General features: G+C 35.1%; 2 protein-coding genes across 6 annotated transcripts in view; one reads left to right on the plus strand and one right to left on the minus strand.

Moving 5' to 3' along the window:
• On the minus strand, positions 1–12034 carry LOC126613802 (uncharacterized). 2 transcript variants are annotated; one of them, XM_050281400.1, is made up of 8 exons: positions 11924–12034; positions 2685–2867; positions 2247–2420; positions 2028–2120; positions 1844–1912; positions 1151–1357; positions 464–589; positions 1–350 (listed from the first exon to the last, which is right to left on the minus strand). In XM_050281400.1, the coding sequence occupies exons 2-8, from the start codon at positions 2754–2756 to the stop codon at positions 201–203; spliced, it is 891 nt and encodes a 296-aa protein (XP_050137357.1). In that variant the 5' UTR covers positions 2757–2867; positions 11924–12034; the 3' UTR covers positions 1–200. The 2 variants fall into 2 exon arrangements, with proteins under 2 accessions (XP_050137357.1, XP_050137356.1); XM_050281399.1 differs by lacking the exon at positions 11924–12034 and having other exon boundaries at positions 2685–3362.
• Positions 11026–25444, plus strand: part of LOC126613799 (clustered mitochondria protein-like) — a 22217-nt gene continuing 7798 nt past the window's right edge. For 2 of the 4 annotated variants that reach the window (XM_050281391.1, XM_050281394.1), the window contains exons 1-11: positions 11026–11194; positions 19590–19808; positions 21319–21380; positions 21591–21780; positions 21857–21997; positions 22110–22266; positions 22365–22558; positions 22669–22770; positions 23513–23648; positions 23937–24065; positions 24685–25072. In XM_050281391.1, the coding sequence (XP_050137348.1) occupies positions 19604–19808; positions 21319–21380; positions 21591–21780; positions 21857–21997; positions 22110–22266; positions 22365–22558; positions 22669–22770; positions 23513–23648; positions 23937–24065; positions 24685–25072 (1704 nt within the window). In that variant the 5' untranslated portion in view covers positions 11026–11194; positions 19590–19603. Of the gene's footprint in view, positions 11195–18858; positions 19031–19589; positions 19809–21318; positions 21381–21590; positions 21781–21856; positions 21998–22109; positions 22267–22364; positions 22559–22668; positions 22771–23512; positions 23649–23936; positions 24066–24684; positions 25073–25444 lie in introns of those variants that run through there. The other 2 variants (XM_050281393.1, XM_050281392.1) reach the window with 2 other exon arrangements.

Consider the following 25444-nt stretch of genomic DNA (forward strand, 5'->3'; position numbering starts at 1 on the left):
TGCAATGAAATGGTAAAACTATAATTGCTGGAGGAGCAAAAGAATGTCAGTACATGATACAAAGATAAATAATGACACGGCACAATTGACCGTACCCAACCTTCTTTATTACAATTTATATCATCCACAAACGCCTTTTCACAATGTTGTTCTGATCGTTATAATACGTTACGATTTCAACATGTAACAAGTTGTCAAACTTAATCTTTGTTTCCTTTGAGATTGATTACTGCAAGCTCCTGTTCAACGAACTCTCCTGCATAAATGGGCGGGTATTTACTCACAAGCAGGGATTCTGCAAAGTGACCTAAGGGCTTCAACACAGCATCAGATGCTATATGTGCAAACAACTACATGGCAAGAAATGTCACAAATAAGCATACATTGTATTGGGATATTTTAATTATACAAAACCAAAGAGAACGAGATGGTAATAATGACAACAATGACTGGCTTCACTCACTGTTGAAGATACTCGCCATAGTAAGCGATTTTGCTCCGTTGCTAGTTTGATTGCATCAATCGTCCTGTTTGTTACAATAACTTCATGCATTCCGGCTATGCAATCTCCTGCAGTCAGCCATTCTATCTGCACATGACAAATTGTGTGAATGGAATACAACTAGCATAAAGAATTAAAAAGCAACACACGCCGAAGGAAACCAACCTAAAACAGCTATAAGCATCAATGAGAACTTAATTTTTAGCACACCAAATTGACACACCTACTTTTTTCTTTGGTACAATTAGCACACCAAATTTTATTTTTAGCATACGTTCTGTTTTATCTTTCAAACACAAGATGTGCATAACTTTTTTCTTCAGTTACTAGTTAAACATCTACATAAATGATGATTCAAAAGTACATTGATGAAAAAGAAACACCCATTCCCATCTTCTGACATTTTGAAGTATAATTAGATAGATATTGAACATGATAGTGTTTCCAGTAGTTAAATTTAAGTTTAAATATGTCCTTTCAACAGTTAGGAAATATAGAATGTGTAAAATGTATTTTCCATTGGCGTAACTGTACTCCAAAATCCAAAGTGCTTTCTAGTGACAGTCACTGTAGTCAGGTGGTCAACAAGCTTTGAGAACTATTCGATTATTGATTTATTACAAAGCACAACAGCTCAAATATTTTTACCTGCTTCCCAGTCTGAATGAGAAGACATCCTACAGGAACCTTCACCTCAACTTTTTGCCCATTTTTAAGCCAAATATTCAGACCTGGGAATCTACTTCTGCCGTGAATAGTTAGAAAGTTGAGGTCATAATGATATCCAGCAAACACAGTACCCTCTTGGCCATAACGCCGAAGGTCACTTCCTGTTGGAGCTAGAAGGTGCGGTCCCTGGGTTCGAAAACAAAGGGCACTTAGCATAAAACGCATAAACTTATCCAGGAATTGGCAAATGCAAAGGAAGAGAGTCTAGTTCATGACACGACTCAATCCACAAGTTGGTGATTGTCGAAAATGCAGCATGTAGACAAAATGCATGTTTTTGCTCTATAAATGACCACAAGGCAATGTATTTAATAAAGTTATAAAGTCATTGAAGAATGTCCAAATTCATCCTTATAAGTAGGAGAAACAAAACAAAACTAAGAAGTGTTTTAAAATAAAACACTAGTGGCATTATGGAGCAAAGCAGAAGGCATTCAATAGAATGCAACTTGAATTGGGAACACATATGTGGCAGGGTGGTTAAAGATAAGAAAAGTGATGGATACTCGATATAGAACCTAGCATGGAATTGAAAGGCATATAGACATGCATATAGATATGAAATATGAATATAGACATGAATGCAAGTTTCAATTGACAGTCATTGGTCACCTGCTTCATAAGAGAAGTGAATGCATTCTTTGGCAAGCCAAATCCAATGGCAGCCATTTCAGCAACAGCCTGTAAAGAAAGAAAGAAGGTAAACATTTACATGATGAATATTTTGATGGTATTGGATGATTTGTAATACAAGCACGCAGCTTGAACAATCTGAAAACACAAATCAGTGGCTCACCTCTATTGCCGAAATCATCTTGTAACCCCACGAATCCATGGTATCTTTCCATTCAGGAAACTGCTCGGGTACGACAGGCTCTGCATTAAGCTCCTATAAAACAAGAATAGCATCACTATCATCTTCTTCATCTTGATCATGGCAAGTAGAACAATAAGCATTGACTTTTAAACAGTTTTTGTGCAAAGTGAATATCAGAAAAGCAAAGAAAGAAGAGACCTGAAAGCGGGTTTTCGAGGGTCGAGGACCCACTCTCCACATGTATCGCCATTTGCGATCTGCCCCCTTGGGGATGGATGGCTGGGACTCTTTGGGCATTTCTTTCAATTTCTCCTGCATTTCTTCATCAACAAGGCTTCTGGGGACTTCCACGCCTTCCGGTGTCACACCAACCTGAAATGTGTTATCCCTATCTCACTTTCCAAGTTTTGAGCAACAACAACCGGATTTGGCAATTTCAATTCACACCACAAATGACCCGATTTTACACAGTTTCTATTAAATACAAGTGATAAAAAATGGATGAAAATAAATCAAAAGGGTACCCAGATGAGCCCCCAATCAGTAATCACCGAATTGGGTTTCAAAATTCAAAATTTCAATTTTTTTCATTTGTGGGCAACATTTTCTTGGGAAACAAATAGTTCAGAACCCCACCTGGTAATGCAATTGGGGCCTCTCCTGGAGTCGCTTGAACTCCGGCGGACTGTCGAAGTACCTCTCCATCATATCAAGGAAGCGATCGTTGTCCTCCGCCGTACATCTGGGATCCTTTACCAACAGAGCTCCCGTTTCTCTCAGACTCCGACTAACCTCGCCGCACAACTCCTTCACTCCCGCCTCCTCCGATTCCAAATACGCGCTCAGATCTACCACCGTCATCTCCATCTTCTCGATCCCAAATCCAAAAAATTTGATACGAGATTCTTGATTTTTGAGGGCTTATTAATGTTTGGGGATGGCGGGAGATTTTTCTATTTAATTTTGTTTCTGTTTTTAGTTTTTCCAATGTTTGTATCTTAAGCGTCAAACGTTTGAGTCAGCGGAGAGATACGTGTCGTGTGTAACTCAAATTGTTTTTGTTTTGTCGTGTGTAACACTAATTGTTTTTGTTTCACGTTACAGTAATAACTAGAAATTGCTGCCCGCCCATTGTTGCGGGATTAGAAATTGTATGAAAGATTGATAAACTAATTCTAAATCATCAAGTTTGCAACCGCATTGCATGACAATCAATTGAAACGTTTTCTCTAAATTATTAAACAACATTTAGCATAAACTGACTTGCAGGTTCAAATGCAAGAATGCAAATGAAGATAAATTGTGAAATTCCATACACATCAAACTTCTTTTAGGAAATTGAAAACCATAAAAAATAAATTGATAAACAGACAAAGATGGTTCACAATTATAAATGTTGAATGCTAATAAAACATATAATACATGATCTCGGTTTCTCTCATAATTATAAAATGTTGGTTGTAAACAGCATACCCAAATTACCTGTCAAACCAATCAAAATTTCCACTCCTTGGTTAATATCAGAGAATGCCAAATCCAAATCCATGAACCCCACACTGTGAACCGATTCCTTACCAAAGTTATAGCAAGTTTTGTTATCCAATTCCAATCATGTTGTTATAGTACTCCTTGAAAATGCATGAGTTGGTATATCCATCTATCTCTCTAAGAGTAATTGTTAGTAATAATTATAATAACAGGCTAAAAGCATTGTCAACTATGTTATCAAGGAAAACAAATGTCAATGAGAATGAAAATAAATGACTTACTGGTGCACTCAAGAATTGAGAATCATTAGGTGCAAATTGCCTCCGATGGGATCACCTCCAATTCTCATGTGCTACTTTGAGGATAGCTTATGTTCAATACAACCATGCAAGAATAGCCATTCTTCAATATTTAAGCATGATTGGAAACAAGGAAGTAGCGCATTAAAGCATTAAAATAAGGTTAGTTGGCCAAAAGTTGTTAATTTCTTGTGTAATTAACCAGTTTGTCAATTATCTTATGAACATAAAGAAAGAGCAACATTTAACAAATCAAAAAATTTCTTGCCCCTTTGTTGTCTAAAGTCCTGCTCTTTCCTGGGGTCTGATCAAATAATTAAAAGTTGTAAATTAGAGCCTAATTAATTTATGTGAACAAAGTAAATCAAGTAAAGGGCAAAGAACAAAAATTAAGAATTGTAACTTACATTGAAGGCATATTCAATAATGTCATCGCTGAAATGTTGAAGTATGACTTGGGATTTCCAAAACCAGCAGGGCATAATTCCTGCAAAAATTAAAGCAATGATATAAATTACCAACCCCAAATATTAAAACTAAAACAAAATTCAAGTTTTTGTGTGAAAATTTAATTGGATTTGTAGGTAATTAATTGCTCAAACAAATTAAAATATAAATTACCAAAACTAATATTGATGAAATTAAGTGATAATCTTAGTTACCTCAAATCGTCCATAACTGTTAACAGAACCGATGAGCTTTGCAATGTGAAGAGGTTCATCATTGTTATTGTTAATTAAATAAATAGAAGCCCTGCAGGAACTCTAATCACATCTCTATGTTCCATGTTGAAGGAGTCCTTTCTATCTTTCATCAGAAGAGTACAGGTAAATTGTCCTGAAATAGCAAAGCAACAAAAAAAAATGAAGATATTAGAGTTTATGATAATATAAATTCATATAAGAAAAATGAGTATTAACGAAGATATTAAACCCTAATCTCAAAAGGGTCTCCTCCACAACTCAAAATCTCCACATTAAAATTTAAAATTTTAGTGCTTTCAAACAACCAACAAAAAAAAAGAAACTACCAAGAAACAACATTGATCTTTGCAACACAATTTTTTATATCTTCCGAGTATAATCTTTCATACAATATATAAGCACATAATTTAACATTGCAACACAATCTTGCATATCTTGTAGGGTAATTTTGATTTCGTCGGTTGCTTTTGGGTACCCTTAAGACAATGCAAGCATTCATAAAATGTTTGCACATGATTAAATCTTCTACAATTTTTGGATCAAACCTTTCATTCTTTTGTCACAATTAAAAGCTTTCAGACGATTTTGCACCTCATTATATGTATCATAAACATATAATTGAGAAATTTTGATGACTTATTATTAGCAGGTAATAAAGATCTCGTTAAATGACAAACCTAACCACTAATATCTGATATGCGAGTCTGGTAGTAATGGCTCACCTACTTCAACCTTTTGGTCAATGTATCTCCTTGCTTGATAATCCTAGAGAAGATCAAGTAAAGGTGGATTTAAATACTTGGTTTATGCTAGAGTCATGCTCTCATAGACCTTTACAACAGTACAGCTGGTAACTTTGGTGCAAAAAAGCTTGCATCTTAGAACATTAGAAGAGCAGGAAACTTAAAAATGGATATATTCGAGGGTCGTACATATCTAGCATATAGACTCAACCTGTTCATGCAAAACAGTTATTGGAATTCCAGAAAAAGGTCAAGTTAAATATTCAAATCCTTATGAGGACTGAGAAGTACCTTACTTTCATTGGTAAAATCCGTCTCATAACTGTTTCCTTGATGTGCATCAAGATCAATAATCATCACTCTATAACCATATAATGAATGATCACATCCATACAGTTTTTTTGGCTTTTTAACATTATAATTAACATTTCAAAACCTCACAATTTGCAACTATCACACATGCGGTCAAAAAGTTAGTATACCTTGGCGTACTTAGTAGCTCCAAGGCAAAGTGTATGCAAAGAGTAATAAATCAACATCCACAGCACACCAAAAGCTGCCCAACATAAAATAAAACAAAATTATGATTAAAAAAAAAAAAACACTCTATTAACATATAGACTCAACTTGTTCATGCAAAACAGTTATTGGAATTCCAGAAGAGGGTCAAGTTAAATATTCAAATCCCTATGAGGACTGAGAAGTACCTTACTTTCATTGGTAAAATCCATCTCATGACTGTTTCCTTGATGTGCATCAAGATCAATAATAATCACTCTATAACCATATATTGAACGATCACATCCATACAGTTTTTTTGGCTTTTTAACATTATAATTAACATTTCAAAACCTCACAATTTGCAACTATCACACATGCGGTCAAATAGTTAGTATACCTTGGCGTACTTAGTAGCTCCAAGGCAAAGTGTATGCAAAGAGTAATAAATCAACATTCGCAGCACACCAAAAGCTGCCCAACAGAAAATAAAACAAAATTATGATAAAAAAAAACACTCTGTTAACATCAGCATAAATAACAAATACGATAAAAGCTCTAAAAATTTTCAATCAAAAGTTTAAGACTTTAACTCACATATTCGCTGGGCAAGAAAAAATGTCCATCATTGCATTCTCATACAAAATAATTCTTTAAATATTGATTTCATGCAATCCAATAGGTAAATGTTAAAATCAGAAAAATTTCTTAAACCTAGATTTTTAAAATTAAAATTATAAAAATTTGAACAAAAAAAAAAAGAGAACCCAAAAACCAAACCCAAAACAAATATGTCGGAGAACTCACCAGGAAACCCGAGCTTTCATGGGTTTGAAATTTCTTCAAATCAGAACGGCAACCAAGTTTTGCTGGGTATAAAATTTCTTCGAATCAAAACGGGATTCAGCTTGGATTTTCCCAAGAATTAATCAAATCAAACAACAACAAAAATTAAGTGCAGCAAACATAGTGCACAATTTGTCGAAAGCAATAGATCCAGCATTCATGCAAAACAAATACGATCATGAATTGAAAAAAAGGTGAGAGAGAGATAGAGAGAGAGAGAGAGAGAGAGAGAGAGAGACGAACCTTGAGTTTTCTGGTAGATTGTGAAGTCTGAAGAGAATCCAGATCCAACAATTGTGAAGTCAGAGAAAACCCATAATTTGAATACTGAAATCTTGTGTTTTTTGGCAGATTTTTCCATCGCTGATTTCAATAACCCTAAATCAATTTAAAAAAAAAAAAGTAAATAGATTTAAATTTGAAATTGGGCATAATAATTGAAAAACAGTACCAAAATTTCAAATTACTTGCCTTAAGTAGAGAGCATTTTACAAAACGACCTCTTTGGAGACCCAGCCTTCGAGCAATTGCGGCCTGATGGTGGCGGTGTAAGAGAGAGAGTTTGAGAAGCTGCGATCTAATCTTTTGGATTTAGATGAGAGAGAGCGGAATGACGCAGAAGAGTCGAGAATAGGTACCTTCAACAATGATGGACGCGTGGGCAACGAGGGTAAAATCCTCTAAATAGAAACACTGCCGATGATCAACATGTGGAAAGCATGTACTGAAAAGGCAGAGCAAAACCCAAAAAAAAAAAAAGACCAGAGACGGAGGAATGAGAGATGCGCATGCAGCAAGGACAAAACATACTTCTTATTATAGCAAAGTGTGAACAGTACGGGGACCAAAGCAGAAACCAAGGGCAGTTCTACCCTTTCACTGTTGGTGAACAGTGTTTTCTCTCACAGGATGAACAGTGGTTCTATGCTGAGCTTTAGTATATAGATAATGTTCATTGATTCGCTTTAGCCCAACATTTTACACCAACCTTATGTCCTGAGACACTATACCAGTTTTTTTTTTTTTTTTTTTTTTAAGAAACGCTTTAAGTGCTTTTTCAGGATTTACTTACATATTTATTAAGAATTTGTTTTAAAAATATTTTCACCAAAAGTATTTTTAGTCTATTTCTTTAGACACCTCTTCTCTTTCATAGGGACATAAACAAGAGTCGAGTCGACCTACTTCGATCCCTCCAAGAAGTTCAGTAAAGCAATATTTAGTGTTTTTTGCCAACCTACTTCAATCCAAACTCATCTAATATAAGTCGTTCTTCTTTCTCTCCTCTCTCTTCTTCTCAACCTTGAATTAAATCTTGACAAATGCTTAGCCGAGCTAAATTCTTATGATTTATTTTAGGGAACTTTAACGAAAAGCTCCAGTACTGTTCACTTTAATGAAAAACCACATTTTTACACTAAAAAGTCAATCCTAGTACTATTAACTTTACTCTTTATTTTGTTCTTATCATTAAAACTCAAAATTTTCAAGTCCTTTTCATTAGTTTTCCTTTTATTTTAGTTAACCTCCTTTTGAATTTTGTAAGAACTAAAAAGGAATATGCAACTTGCTACACTTTCATTAAGGGCTGTTAAAATCACTCTCCACCTTTGAAGAAAAATTTCATCCGTTCTTCATTTATGCGTTTAACTCATTCTTCTCTTTGGCTCTAAATTAGTAGTTTTTTCCTATTTATTTCTCGGTGTAATAAGACGTTTTTAAAATATGAGAGCACATCATGAACAATAGAAATAAAAGTATGATCAATTTTAGAAGCATATATTTTGGACCGGGGAAGGCACGGTGACATGAGTCAGATATCATGGGCATAAAGGACACCTTGATATGTGTGTGGATTGAAGGCTCAAGACCTATAGGGTAGGCAGATGTCGGGCCCTTTGAGTTTTTGGTGAGGTATGCTCACGTTGTCGGGTAAAACTGTCATATTGAACTAAAAGTCTACGTGTCGTTCTTCTATTAGATGTGGTTAATTTATATCTCCACATTAACCATTTAAATTGGATAGAGGAATGGGATAAAAGCTTTTATAGGTGGGGAGGTCTCATGACGTACTAGGCAGACCAGCTATGTTATGCTAGTATGATGCAAACTAGCTCCGTCGACAACTACATGAAGTAATTGAGAGGGCTCTGGCAGGTAGTGGCGCCGTAGCACGAGACATGACAGAGAACTCTTGAATAGTCAACCCTCCCCTCCTTAGGTCGTGGAAGTGCCCGTTGGCAAAAGTGGGATATCATGGGCCCAAATGACAATTGATATACATGTAGGCTAAAGGCCCATAACCTACATGGTAAGCATATGTTAGCCTCTAAATTATGGTGTGATATGCCCTCGATATTAGGAGTAAAATCATTATATTGAGCTAAAAGTTTACATGTCATTCTTCTATTAAATGTGATTAATTTATATCCCACATTAACCATTTAAATCGAATAGATGATTGGTAAAAAAACTTTTATATGTTCGTAAAGATAAATCTGGAAAAGGATCCATCTCCCTCAAAAGTGCAAGTTTTCACTCAAATTAGTAGCATAGTAAAAATATAATATACACCTCTATTATTATAAAGCCACACCTACCTTTGAGTTATAAACTTCAGCATAAAATAATATAGCAAATTGCCCTCAGACAAAAAAAAAAAGTGAACAGTTACTAAAAAAACCTATACAACAAAACAACTGTTATGTAAAATGTGGGTTCAAACTTCGTTGGCTATCTAATTTAACGTTTAATCAACAAATTTATCATTTGACAAAAAAATAATATTGGCGTGTATTCAATTGAGAAATTGAGAGACTTTAATTGATTTATAAATCCATGGATTTTTATGGAGTTAATTGATTTATAGATATTCCATATAAAATTTTGATTCAATTCCCTTGAAATCTCATGAGGAGAGACAAGATTTGTAGATGTTTAAAATACATTACGAAATCTCTTTAATTCTCTCTAATTCCTCAACTTTCTCAAATTCTTTAAAATCAATTTCTAATTGAATACGCTTGGAATGTTATAAACTTATTTAAAGTTTTAATTGAATACATCCGGATTTTTAAGTATTTTAATAAACTATCTTAAAATTCTAAATGAATACAGTTTGAATTTCAGATAATCACTTAAAATCCTGATTCCCTAGAATCATTAAAAGAATTATAATTCCTTAAAATCCCAATTGAATACACTCCCAAATCTGAAAATCATGTCAAATATAAATTTAAAAAGTTGGACACCATTCTTATGAGTTTTCACACACAACGCATGCACCTAGCAGAATTGTTGAAATTCTCTAACTACTTCCTCATGTCTCTGAACAAGTCTGTTGAACTTTTCTCACACACAACATATGCACAGAAAACAGAAACATTTTATTTCACTTGGAAATGATTTGCATGCATAATCAGTGCATGAGTGAATATAAAGATATGTAGTTTTGAGTTGTTTCCTTGCAGGCTAATTATATTTGGTTTAATTGAAACCGTCTATTTTATGCCAATGAGTTACTATTTTATATAAATATATCTATACATTTATCTGTGTTTGTGCCGAGAGATGGTAGACACGTCGGTGGTTGAGGGTTTTAGAGGGGTAGAGAGTGCGGATCAGAGAGAGGCTGTAAATGGATAGTACGAGAGACGGCTAAGTATGTCCTCTTAATGGGAGGGAGTAGGGTGATAAAGTAGAAAGATGATTATGATTTTTATTAATTTGGTCGTTGATGTGGGTTGGGCTTTTTTATTTAAAATTTTAATTATTTTCTAATTATTTTTATCGTTTAAAATTATTTTCTTGAACTATTTTTGTTTTAAAATAGATTTTTACTTTTTAACTTCTTTAGGTAAACAAGATCACTAATTGTTGTTGCCCTTTCTAGGCGTTTGAGGCTTCTCCAACCTTTTTTTTCCTTTCTCTCTTAGAAACCCACTTAATTATTAAAAAAAAAAAGCATTTGTATAAAGTACTTAAAAATGGTAAACATGAATTTTTATTAAACGGGCGAAAGCAAAATTCATAATAATTTTAGTTGATGGGCCATTCAAATCCATTTCACTAGCCACTCCCTACACCTTTGTGTGCGAAAAGCATTTTTTTATTATGAAAAAAATCACATATATTTGTGTAATTTTGGTTTGTTTATTGTTCCTAGTATGTTATTTCAAAATACATGCGAATTTTTAATTCAACTAAAAAGGACAACAATGATGTTTAATTTCTAAGGAAGTTAAAAAGAAAATATATTTTAAAAGAGAAATAGTTCAAAAAAATATTTTTAAAAGATAAAAATAATTTAAAAATAATTAAAATTTTAAATAAAAAAGCCCAGCCCATATCAATGACGGAATTAATAAGAATCATAATCATCCCTCTACTCTCTCACTCTACTCTCTCTCATAAAGAGGGCAGACTAGCCGCCTCTTGTACTCTGCAGCTACTGCCTCACTCTGCTCCTCCCTCTCCATCCCTCCTAAAACCCTCAGCCTCTATCATCTGTCCTCACACACACAGATCCATATATATAGATATATTTATATATATCGCCCCAGCTGCAGGTAATATATTTGTACTCACTCTTATTCTATCCGTTTGCTTTCTTCCAATCCCTGGTTTGGTTCCCGATAAAATATACTGACAACGAAGCAAATATGAAAGTTTGATTCTTGCGTTTTTCAAATAATGAATGAACGATCGTTGCTCTTGGCTCAATTGATTGAAAAGTTATATGTATATATGTATGTATATGTATATAGCTTGTCTTTCATTTGTTGCAAAATGACGAAATAGAAGGTTGAATATTTTTTTTGTTTTCATTTTCTATCAATTTCTTGGCAGCCAAACGGAATTAATTGTTTACCCTTTTATATAATGGCTGTATTTTACAAGAGAATGCTTTCGTGACCTATTTTAGAACTTTTATTGAAATTTATGTCTTTTCCATTAATCTTTGTTCAAGTTCGTATGCATTTTTAATTAGTAGGAAAGATGGAGGCTTTCCATGTTTTCGAATTGGGTATCATATGATAAATGTATTAAAAGAATTCAATTTTTTTCATTTGTGGGCAACATTTTATTGGGAAACAAACAGTTCAGAACCCCACCTGGTAATGCAGTTGGGGCCTCTCCTGGAGTCGCTTGAACTCCGGCGGACTGTCGAAGTACCTCTCCATCATATCAAGGAAGCGATTGTTGTCCTCCGCCGTACATCTGGGATCCTTTACCAACAAAGCTCCCGTTTCTCTCAGACTCCGACTAACCTCGCAGTACAACCCCTTCACTCCCACCTCCTCCGATTCCAATTACGCGCTCAGATCTACCACCGTCAGCTCCATCTTCTCGATCCCAAATCCAAAAAAATTGATAGGAGATTCTTGATTTTTTAGGGTTTATAATGTTTGGGGATGGCGGGAGATTTTTCTATTTAATTTTGTTTCTGTTTTTAGTTTTTCTAATGTTTGTATCTTAAGCGTCAAACGTTTGAGTTAGCGGAGAGATACGTGTTTTTTGTCCAAAAAAAAAAAAGAGTTTTGTTTTGTCGCGTAACACTGATATCCACGCATCTCATTTTACTTCTCACATATCTTTTTAATTTTTGGCCGTCAGATCGGATTAATTGAAGAAGATCAATGGACAAAAATTATCAAGGAGGTGTGAGAAGTAAAATGGGGTGTGTGGATAGCACACCCCTAACACTAATTGTTTTTGTTTTATGTTACAATAATAATTTTTTTTTAACAAACAATATTATTTACACTAAATGAGAGATAATGGACTTAGCCTCATAATGGGTTAGCAATAATGTGATACAAAATCGCATTTGACAATAATCGAATCTAAGACCTCTCACTTACAAATAAAGAAATATCACTAGATCGTAGTACTAGTGGCAGTAATAATGTTCTTTGATTCGTTTTCCTTTCGTTGTTCTGTATTATTCTAACACGCGAACTTGGGTATCTGAAGTAGTGAAATGGATCGTAACAACGGTTTGCTGCGAAAACTTGGAATTGCTTTGGTCAACAAGCCAAACCCAATAGAATGATTGGGCTGGTTCGAGGTCAATATAGAAGATTTACGTCCAACGTTATGTCCCGAGACACTATAGCCCAACGCATTCTGCAATAAGTATCAGTTATGTGTTTTTTTTTCAGGAAACACTTTAAGTGACTTTTTAGGATTTACTTGCATTTGTATTAAGGATTAGTTCTAAAACCATTTTTATCAAAAATGCTTTCAATCATTTTAAAAATATTTCCAAACGAGCTCTATATTTCTTTGGACACCTCTTCTCCTTCATAGGGACGTAAACGAGAGTCAAGTCGACCTACTTCGATCCCTCCAAGAAGTTCAATAAAGCAATATTTAGTGTTTTATGCCAACCTATTTCAATCCAAACTCATATAATATAAGTTGTTCTTCTTTCTCTCCTCTCTCTTCTTCTCAACCTTGAATTAAAATCTCAACAAATGTTTACTCGATCTAAATTCTTATGATTTATTTTAGTTAACCTCCTTTTGAATTTTGTAAGAACTAAAAAGGAACATGCAACTTGCTACACTTTCATTAAGGGCTGTTAAAATCACTCTCCACCTTTGAAGAAAAATTCCATCCGTTCTTCATTTATGTGTTTAACTCACTCTTCTATTTGGCTCTAAATTAGTAGTTTTTTCCTATTTATATCTTGGTGTAATAAGACCTTTTTTTTTAAAAAAAAAATGAGAGCACATCATGGACAATAGAAATAGAAGTATGATCAATTTTAGAAGCATATATTTTAGACGGGGAAAGGCACGGTGACATGAGTCAGATATCATGGGCATAAATGACACCTGATATGTGTGTGGATTGAAGGCTCAAAACCTATAGGGCAGACATATGCCTGGCCCTTTGAGTTTTTGGTGAGGTATGCTCACGTTGTCGGGGTAAAACTATCATATTGAACTAAAAGTCTACGTGTCGTTCTTCTATTAAATGTGGTTAATTTATATCTCCACATTAACCATTTAAATTGGATAGAGGAATGGGATAAAAGCTTTTTTAAGTGGGGAGGTCTCATGACGTACTAGGCAGACCAGCTATGTTATGCTAGTATGATGCAAACTAGCTTCATCGACAACTACATGAAGTTATTGAGAGGGCACTGGCAGGTAGTGGCGCTGTAGCACGAGACATGATAGGAAACTCTTGAACAGGCGACCCTCCCCTCCTTAGAGCAATTTCACCCCTAAGGACTTTGCGCCAGCACCCAGCTCATTTATCCACTCAAATGAACACTAACAGACTCCAATGAACAGTAATAGGCCAAGGCATCTCCACCCCTAAAAAAATGCGCTGGCACCTAGTGAAAAAATGCACTGGCACAAACGATCTACATCCCTACAAAATGTGCTGGCACCAAGCCCATTTAAAATATTTTTAAATTTTGTCTAAAAGAATAAAAATATAAAATAGTTTAATTTCGGATAAGATTTTTAACCAATCTCGTCACGCCACATGTCATTATCTGAACGTTCTATTTCGTAATTTTACTCCACATTTCTCGCTTATCCATCTCATTACCCGTAATCGGGTCATGAGTATTGTGAACCCAACATTCACACAACGTAACATCTTCAATAAGCTTCCACGAAGACATTTTTTTCTCTTAAAGTGTAGAAAATATTGAAATGTAGATAATATAGAAAGTGTAGAAAATATTAAAATGTGGTATAATGGTAGAAGATGAGGGTTAGGTATTTATAGGAAAAAAATTAACATTTTTCAAAATTTTCTGTATTTTTTTTTAAATTTTATGTATTTTTTAATAATTTTTCTGTATTTTTTAATAATTTTTAATGAATTTTAATATAGTTAATTAATCTGGACCGTTGGATTTGAAAATTAGTCAAATCCAAGAGCTAGGGACTTGCCACGTGGCCAACGGTCATATTTATGACCGTTGGGCTGTTTTTATTTATTTATTTATTTACTTTTTGTGAAAAAAACGTGGACCGTTGATCTATGATCGGACGGTCCATTTTAAAAGTCAAATTTAAAATTTTTTTTACCGTTGGAAATCCAACGGTCTACAAAAAATAGCCGTTGGAAATCCAACGACACTGAGGAGGGCCACGTAGCCCTATTCCGGGTGAACACAAGTGGGCTGACAAACGGGCCCCCCTGCCTGCAACCCGGTCTGCTACCCGCGCACAAGCGCGCTTGTGCTGCACGCGCCTGCTAAACAGGCCGGCCTCTAGGTCTGTCCGAAATGGGCTGGCCTGTTGCCCGGCTTGGGTTGTGTGCCAGGCTCTTTTGCGGGATGGAGCAAATTGACAAGGGGCTGTTCGTCGCAGGAATTTCCGTCGGGGACGACTTCCTGGCCAACGAGCACACAGCTCCCCTGGGAGGTCGGCGCCGGTTGAGGGCTGTTGTCGGGCTTCTGCTTTCTTATCGGGCTTAGTCGGGTAAGTCTCGTCGGGCAGGTCTTGATCGGGCAAGACTCTTCAGGCAATGCTCGTCGGACAGTGCTGAAAGAGAAGGACATAGTTAATTTGAAAGGTGCCTTTGTGGGGCCTTAGGTATAGGCCTTGAGGCTCACAATCAAGATTAACTTTTGAGGTGCTCAGGCGTGCCACTGCCATCTTTAGCATGGCAGATGTCGAATGGATGTTAAGTTTTAGTTGTGAATATGCATATGCTCGAGAAACCGTGTTAGATATAACATGTGCCTTTGTGGGGCCTTAAGTGTAGGCCTTGAGGCTTCCTGTCAAACTAAACCAGTACTTGAACATATCATATTTGGTCTTTACGGTTGCAAAAGTTTTATCACTATTATACTTCTGATTACCCGAGTTCGAGAAGTAGAACGAACCCAAATGGGTGCCTTTGTAGGGCCTTAGGTGTAGGCCTTGAGGCTTCCCATTAGAGTTTGTTCTTGTACTCGAACAATTTAGACCGCAGAATATAATGAATCCAAATAGGTGCCTTTGTGGGGCCTTAGGTGTAGGCCTTGAGGCTTCCTATCAGAATCCATTCCATACTTAGGCGTTCTATGATAATCATGACATAATTGAAACAAAACTAAGAGGTAGGTCGATTACTTGCGCCCCAAGTAACTTCGGACTTCTCGTTTATCAAGGATTGTCGTGGATGGGTTAAGTCCACATAAAGTTCTTTTTTATGCCTTGAGGCCAAGGACTTTTAAACTAATCAGATTTACATGCCCGAGGGCTTAGGACTTGGATCTGATTTGAACACTGAAGATATATTCAAATCGGATCCAAATACTGAGAAAACCTTGTCATCATGATTTTGCTAGAAACAACTTGCATATAACTGGAGGTATACAACATATTGCTAGGCTTTAAAGAAAGAAAAGACAAAGACAGAACAAAGAAGGTCGGGCAAGATTAAACCTTATCAGTTAAGACTGATCGTCTTGTAGGTCCCTGTCTTTGTAGTTCTGTCAAAGGTCTGAAAGCTTAGAGGGAGAGAGGGGGAAAGGAGAACACAAAATGTGAATCGATACTACAACAAGTTCGAACAAGGTAGCAGAGCTATTACAGAGGTGGGAAGAAAAGATTATCCCGCGGGGGATAAAGGCTTGTCCCGAATGGGATGAAGGCTTGGGCTGACTACAGCTTCGTTTTGAAAGGCAAATCTGGCTTTTTGAGCAGAGTTTGGGCTTGCATTTGTTTGTTTTTTTTTAGTGTCCTTATTCCTGTCTTCTCTTCCTTCTTTTATAGACGACTCGGTTTGGCTCCTGTAGCGACAGCTTTGCCCGAATGCAGTCTGAGGGTGATGACTCATCAGCTTTTTTACATTAATGCCACCATAAAGCACTTTATGGGCTGTACAGTCTGATCAGTCAACACCACTTGGTCCTTGGGTAGGTAAGCAAGTGACCTTTATGAATTGTATCAAGTCAGAAAAGGCCATTTCCTGCTTTCTTAAGTTTCGGCCGGGCCTTGATCTTCTACCTTTAGGCCTCCCTTTGGGCCAGCTCCATCTTTGGGCCCAAAGTCAAGTTTTAACCCAAACAGGGGCTGGGCAGTTTTTTGGACTAGGTGCTGGGCAATGTCTACTGGGGTGGAATTGCTCTTAGGTCGTGGAAGGCACGTTGGCAAGAGTGGGATATCATGGTCCCAAATGATACTTGATATACGTGTAGGCTAAAGGCCCATAACCTACATGGTTTGAATATGGTAGCCTCTGAGTTCTCGTGTAATATGTCTTTGACGTTAAAAGTAAAATCATTATATTGAGCTAAAAGTCTACATGTCATTATTCTATTAAATGTGATTAATTTATACCCCACATTAACCATTTTAATCGAATAGATGATTGGTAAAAAAAAACTTTTATATGCTCGCAAAGATAAATCTGGAAAATGATCCATCTCCCTCAAAAGTGTAAGTTTTCACTCAAATTAGTAGCTTAGTAAAAATATAATATACACCTCTTCTATTATAAAGCCACACCCACTTTTAAGTTACAAACTTCACCATAAAATTATATAGCAAATTGCCCTAAGACAAATAAATGTGAACAGTTACCATAAAAACATATACAACAAAACAACTGTTACGTAAAATGTGGATTCGAACTCCGTTGGCTTCTTAATTTAATGTATAATCTAACAAATCTATTATTTGACAAAAAAAAATATTGGGGTGTATTCAATTGAGAATTTGAGAGACTTTAATGGATTTTTATAGAGTTAATTGATTTGTTGAGATTCCATATAAAATTTTAATTCAATTCCCTTTAAATCTCATGGGAGATGTGAGGTTTGTGGATGTTTAAAATACACTACGAAATATTTCCAATTCCCTCTAATTCCTAAGCCTTCTCAAATTATTTAAAATCAATTTATAAATGAATACATGTGGAATATTATAAACTTATTTAAAATTTTAGTTGAATACATCCGGATTTTAAGTATTTTAATAAACTATGTTAAAATTCTAATTCAATACATCTTGAATTTCAGATAATCTGATTAAATACCCCTAGAATCATTAAAAAAAAATTAAAATCATTCAAAATCCCAATTGAATACACCCCTAAATCCGAAAATCATGTCAAATATAAATTTAAAAAGTTGGACACCATTCATATGAGTTTTCACACACAACGTATGCACCTAGCAGACTTGTTGAAATTCTCTAACACTTCCTCATGTATCTGAACAAGTCTGGTGAACTTTTCTCACACACAACATATGCACAGAAAACAGAAACATTTTATTTCACTTGGAAATGATTTGCATGCATAATCAGTGCATGAGTGAATATAAGGATATGTAGTTTTGAGTTGTTTCCTTGCAGGCTAATTATATTTGGTTTAATTGAAACCTTCTATTTTATGCCAATGAGTTACTATTTTATATAAATATATCTATACATTTATCTGTGTTTGTGCCGAGAGATGGTAGAGACGTCGGTGGTTGAGGGTTTTAGAGGGGTAGAGAGTGCGGATCAGAGAGAGGCTGTAGATGGATAGTACGAGAGGCGGCTAAGTATGTCCTCTTAATGGGAGGGAGTAGGGTGATAAAGTAGAAAGATGATTATGATTTTTATTAATTTGGTCGTTGATGTGGGTTGGGCTTTTTTTATTTAAAATTTTCATTGTTTTCTAATTATTTTTATCGTTTAAAATTATTTTCTTGAACTATTTTTGTTTTAAAATAGATTTTTACTTTTTAACTTAAACAAGATCAACTCATTGTTGTTGCCCTTTTTAGGCGTTTGAGGCCTCTCCAACTTTGTTACCTTTCTCTCTTAGAAACCCACTTAATTATTAAAAAAAAACATTTGTATAAAATACTTAAAAATGGTAAACATGGATTTTTATTAAACGGGTGAAAGCAAAATTTATAGTAATTTTAGTGGATGAGCCATTCAAATCCAATTCACTAGCCACTCCCTACACCATTGTGTGCGAGAAGCATTTTTTTATTATGGAAAAAAATCACATGTATTTGTGTAATTTTGGTTTGTTTATTGCTCCTAATTAATTTAATATTCTTTCAAAATACATGTGAATTTTTAATTCAACTAAAAAGGACAACAACAATGTTTAATTTCTAAGGAAGTTAAAAAGAAAATATATTTTAAAAGAGAAATAGTTCAAAAAAATATTTTTAAAAGATAAAAATAATTAAAATTTTAAATAAAAAAGCCCAGCCCATATCAATGACGGAATTAATAAGAATCATAATCATCCCTCTACTCTCTCACTCTACTCTCTCTCATAAAGAGGGCAGACTAGCCGCCTCTCGTACTCTGCAGCTACTGCCTCACTCTGCTCCTCCCTCTCCATCCCTCCTAAAACCCTCAGCCTCTATCATCTGTCCTCACACACACAGATACATATATATAGATATATTTATATATATCGCCCAGCTGCAGGTAATATATTTGTACTCACTCTTATTCTATCTGTTTGCTTTCTTCCAATCCCTCGTTTGGTTCCCGAGAAAATATACTGACAACGAAGCAAATATGAAAGTTTGATTCTTGCGTTTTTCAAATAATGAATGAACGATTGTTGCTATTGGCTCAGTTGATTGAAAAGTTATATGTATATATGTATATAGCTCGTCTTTCAGTTGTTGCAAAATGACGAAATGGAAGGTTGAATGTTTTTTTTGTTTTCATTTTCTATCAATTTCTTGGCAGCCAAACGGAATTAATTGTTTACCCCTTTATATAATGGCTGTATTTTACAAGAGAATGCTTTCGTGACCTATTTTAGAACTTTTCTTGAAATTTGTGTCTTTTCCATTAATCTTTGTTCAAGTTCGTATGCATTTTTAATTAGTAGGAAAGATGGAGGCTTTCCATGTTTTCGAATTGGGTATCATATGATAAATGTATAAAATCACTATAAAAGCATAAAAGTAGGAGTATTTTCTCTCTATTGCTTGAGCAAGTGCTTATGACTTGGGCATCTTGACAATATTATCAGAATAGGGGGTGAAAATGGCTGGAAAGTCGAATAAAGGGAGGAACCGTAGAGGTGCGAGCAATGCTGTGGTCCCATCTGATGCTCCTGTGAAAGATAACTCAAGCGCTTCAGAGCCCATTAAAGCCGAAGACAATGGTGTTCCAGCTGTTGAAGAATCAACTGCTAGTCTGGAGGTAAAGGAGTCTGAAACAGAAAATTCAACCAGCCAAACTAAGCAAGGTGAATTTAGTATTTGGGCCTTCAAATATTTATTTCTGGAAAAGACTTCTGGTTGATATGCCATTCCCATATTCAACATTTTGTCTGATCTTTACAACGTCCTATTTTCTTTTCAATAGAACAAAATTTTTTACCACATGAAAGAAGCAATGTAGATGCCAACATGCATAAACATGTAGACGTTTACTTAAACTCACATGTGTGCAGTGGCGAAGCCAGGATTTTACGTGAGGAGGGGCCTCATGCAAATGTTAAAAAAAAAAAAAACAAAGAAGAAGAAGATAGTATAAAGTATAATACATGCTTGGAGTTTGAGCTAATTAAATTTTTTGAGCTAATGTGACGGTTAATGATTAGATTTATTCTTTATCGACTTAAAGTACTAGTTCAACCATTAACAGGTATATCATCATGTGATCTCAAAAGATGGCTTAAGGAGATGGTCACTGTAGCATCAACCCAAGTTAAAATAGAATAAATTGGTAGATTTTATTAGTTTGATGACTGATTTTTTCAAAAAGAAAATAGTTTAAGGACCTAATTTTCATTAAAGGTAATAATTGAGGGACTAAATTGATAATTCACCCTATTTTAACTATTGGTGAAGAATTTAAGATTTTTATATGAACTAAAAGAAGTATACTACTAAGTTTGAAAAATATATATATATATATAAAATACTAAATATTAAGAATGGCCTAAAGAGTGAGGGTAGGCCTTGGCCTATACTGGCCTATTAGTGCCTCCGCCCCTGCATGTGTGCATGCATCTGCAGGTACTTGTATACTCTAATCATGTTTGCCTAGATTATTTGGATAGGTAGAAAATAGTTACATTTCTTGGTAAATAACAATTTGATCCAAGTACCAGATAGAAAAGACATGTTCTACACTTCATATTTTTGTTGACAATTTTAGGATGAATAGAATTACTTATACAACGACAAGACACGAACATTGCTTGGACATATAGGGAAATGATAAGTTATATATACATATATGATTGCAGTCACACATGCACACCCATATACACATGTAACTGCATTCATATTCAACAAAATAAAGGAAGAAGATCAAGATTGAAGCCTCGTTCTTTCTTTCTTTCTCCCCTCAAGTGTCTAATTTTGTTGTTGCATTGGTTTCATTGAAAGAAATTTGCTGACACAGGATATCAGCGATCTCTGGATTTTTTTTATGACAAACGTTATGTGTGCTGATTTTTTTTTTGTTCTACAAAAAAATATGGATATGTATTTAACACTTCTTTAGAGACAATTCCAATGCATTACTTTAGCTGGATTCCCTTAGTTTTGAGCAAATAACAACTGAATTTCTTTGGAGTAATAGTTCATGGTTGAATGCCATATAGCTTGCCTGTCAAGAGTATTTCCCTTCAATAGCAGTTTGTATTTATGTCCTTTGTTATCATTAGCAGAACCTTTAGTTTTCTCATTTGGTTATAGAAAAAGCCGTCTGTCTCATTCTGATAATCCATGTCCGTGAGAGTGCAGGTGACCTACATCTGTATCCAGTTTCTGTCAAGACACAAAGTGGCGAGAAGCTTGAGCTACAAGTGAGTTAATTTTGATTGCTATTAAAATCATTTTTTATTTAATTGGCTGCAAAATGCAAAAGGTAATGCAATTTGAGCACCTGTTCTCATATTTAGGTGACACATCTAGTAGTTCAACTACAGAAATTGAGATGTCTATGTCATCTAGTTAGATATTTTGTGTCCTTCCACTGTCACGTTTTGTTTGACTGTATCCATTATAATTTCCAGTTGAACCCAGGAGACTCTGTTATGGATATAAGACAATTTCTGCTTGATGCACCAGAGACATGTTTCTTCACATGTTATGACTTATTGCTACACACAAAGGATGGCTCCACTCATCATTTGGAAGACTTTAATGAAATTTCTGAAGTTGCTGATATTACCATTGGTGGCTGTTCCTTGGAGATGGTTCCTGGTATACTAACTCTCTGTTGCTTTGGGGTTACAAGTGTTAAAAAAGGATCTTCTAATATAAATATATTTTTTGGCAGCTTTATATGATGATAGATCTATACGGGCTCATGTTCATCGTACGAGAGAATTGCTTTCCCTTTCTACACTTCATGCGTCACTATCGACATCACTTGCATTACAGTATGAGACTGCACAAAACAAAGTGGCGAGCCCTGGAGGTTTGAGATATAGTTCATTTAACATTAAGTCATAATTTTCTCATTTATCTTACCTGTTATCGACATTTGGAAGTGCTTTAGCTTGGCACTCCTGTAATTCTCTGTGATCTAGATACGGTGAAAACTGAGGTCCCAGAGCTTGATGGTTTGGGTTTTATGGAGGACATTGCTGGTTCATTGAGCAATTTGCTATCTTCACCCTCAAAAGAGATCAAATGCGTGGAGAGTATTGTGTTTTCATCCTTCAATCCTCCACCAAGCTATAGAAGGTGAACCATGACATCTCTTACTTGCATCTGATAACATAAAGATACTTTCCCCCTAGAAAATGTCTTAACTATGTACTGTTTGGTGTTTTTGTTGTCAGGCTTGTTGGGGATTTGATTTATTTGGATGTAGTAACATTGGAGGGTAATAAACACTGTATTACTGGGACTACAAAAATGTTCTATGTCAATTCGAGCACAGGGAACTCCCTTGACCCTAAGCTGAGTAAAAGTAATTCGGAAGCAACCACACTTGTTGGACTTTTGCAAAAGATTAGCTCTAAGTTCAAAAAAGGTACTATAAATGGTTTATACATTATTAACCTGTATTATTTATTGTTTCTTTTAAAATTTTGAAGCGTATAGATGTTTGATTAATAATCTTCTACTGTTTCCCATTTGAAGCTTTTCGTGAAATTTTGGAGCGGAGGGCATCTGCACATCCTTTTGAAAATGTGCAGTCCTTGTTGCCACCAAATTCATGGCTAGGGTTATATCCAGTTCCAGGTTAGTTGAACTTAATTGTACTTGAATTTTTACTTCAAATGAGGATCTTCGGGTGGTAGAAGGTGGCACTCTCCTTGGGAAAACTCTTGTCTCATATTTAGCATATTTAGCAGTCTGGCCAATTGGCTGGTTGCCTCTTTCAGGCGTTTCTGCTACTGATGAAGATTACTGTCACTATGAATTCTTCCCTTAAATATAAAGGAAATAAATTATAACGATTTTATGTTTAACTCTTCGTGTTGGTTTGGTATATACTGGATGTTAAATCTGCCTTGGTTATGATACTTGAGCATGATCATTGTTTGTTGTTGTTTTTAAGCTGCCATTATATCTCACTTTGCCTTCAATTTAGAGTTCAACAAATTCTCAGTCATAATTCTGTATGTTTTCTTTGTCTGGAACCTTTTGCAAAAATTCTTATCAGCTCGTTTTCTTTTTCTCATGCCTTTTGTGGCCATGAATAATCCACAAATGACAGCGAATTTCACCATAATCATTCTTAAAGTAGGAATGTTTAACCACAATACATGCAAATCATTTTCAGTTTGTGGTCAATATTCTTGTTTCACTATTTTGACTATTGAAACTTATTTTAGGGTGTCGTTTTCTAAGGTCATCTTGTTTATGTATTTGTAACTTGTGACACTATTATAGGGCATAACAAAGTTGGTTTTCTGAGTTTCCTTGATGTTGTGCTTTATCTTTACATATAAATACATTTTAAGGGATCTTCTATTGTCAGATCACAAGCGTGATGCAGCTAGAGCAGAGGATTCTCTTACTCTTTCATATGGGAGTGAGCTAATCGGCATGCAAAGGGATTGGAATGAGGAGTTGCAATCTTGTAGGGAATTTCCGCATACAACTCCTCAGGAAAGGTAATGATTTCCGTTAAAATATTGGGTTCTAATCTAGTTATGTATGTTCTTTATAATTTAGGAAAACTAACGAAAAGTCCATAAAAACTTTAGTTTTAATAAAAAGGACAAATAAAGGTGTAGTGAATAGTACCAGGGAAAGGTAAAAATGTGGTTTTTCGTTAAAAGTGAACAATACCGGGAGTGTTTCGTTAAAACTTCCTTATAATTTTCCGGTAATTATTTTGTCACTCAAGGTTTTATGTTTTATATTGTGTCTTTATCTCTTTCAAAATCCTTATTTTGCAGAATTTTGCGGGATAGGGCTCTGTACAAAGTGACTTCAGACTTTGTTGATGCAGCTATTAGTGGTGCTATTGGAGTTATTAGTAGATGCATACCTCCTATAAACCCAACTGATCCAGAGTGCTTCCACATGTGAGACTGACCTGAAGCAGTTTACCTTAATTTTCTTTGTACATGTTATACTTGAAGACTTTCAGTTAGGACATTATGTCTACGAATCACTTTGTCAGCTGCCTAAATGGCGAGTAGTTTTGTGTTAATAATTAGAACTCTGTGAAAACAATGTCACAGCACCTCAGTATGCTAATTATCGCTACCTTTTAATTGCCTTTTATTGAAATAATTTTTTCAGCTGTGTAGGCTAATTAGATCCCACTATACTGTAATTCTGCTGATATTGGCAATATGTTATACATATTTGGTTTGTGCATAAGCATACATGTATTTTGATTCACTTTTACCATAACTCTAATAATCAAATATGATATATCAGCACATCATTTCCATTTGAGGGTTTCTGCATTGAATTTGAACTTTGAGGCTCTGCTTTAAGTTATCTCGACATATTAGACATGCTTGTTTTGATAGATTTTGGTACTCATGTACTTTCCAGGAAGTACATTTCTTAAGCATATGGTTGTAACGTCGATTCTCATGGCATGTGCATGCATATTGTGATGATAGATTAAATTACAATCATATGTTCAATGTCTATTGAATTGATATAAGATTTTGATCTTTTTGGCTCTAGGTATGTTCACAATAATATATTCTTCAGTTTTGCTGTTGATGCGGACCTTGAGAAACTGTCTAAGAAACATGCATCATATTCTAGTCCAAAGATTGGGGGCTCTGGTTTTTTACACAGTTCTGAGAAGGCTCCTGACAGTTTGTTGCATGGAGAGAGTGCAATTCCCAATGGAGAAAAATGCAAAGGATCAAGTACAGTTGATGATGCCACTGAATCCTCTACTGATGTTTCTGCCGAGACTCAATTGGGTGAAACTGAGCAGGCTACTTATGCTTCTGCAAATAATGATTTGAAAGGCACTAAGGCGTACCAGGAAGCTGATGTCTCTGGACTTTATAATCTTGCTATGGCCATAATCGATTACAGGGGGCATAGAGTAGTAGCTCAGGTGTGCCTCGAATCTGATGTTCTTTCTATGTTTTAAAACTTTTTTACTCTTATAAAAATTGGTATTCTTAAGGCTATAGCTACAAAGTTGCAAACATCATGTTTTTTAGAAGCAAAATTGTCTATTACAGCCTGAGCTTATCCCTCATACCCCCTGGCTGCACACCCCTATGTGCATGTGCCTTTGTCTTTCTCTTATTAGTTTTATTTGTATTATATATCCGGAGATAGTTTTGCTACTAAAATCCATCTTTAGGATTTTTGAAATCCAAAACCATTGAAAAAGTAGTTATAGTTAAAGTTGCCTTTCTAATTATGAATTTATTGATTCAATCATTCACAACAAAAATATATTTTTTTTTAATTTTATTTT

This window comes from Malus sylvestris, chromosome 2 (assembly GCF_916048215.2).
Source record: "Malus sylvestris chromosome 2, drMalSylv7.2, whole genome shotgun sequence".
Taxonomy (NCBI): Eukaryota; Viridiplantae; Streptophyta; class Magnoliopsida; order Rosales; family Rosaceae; genus Malus; species Malus sylvestris.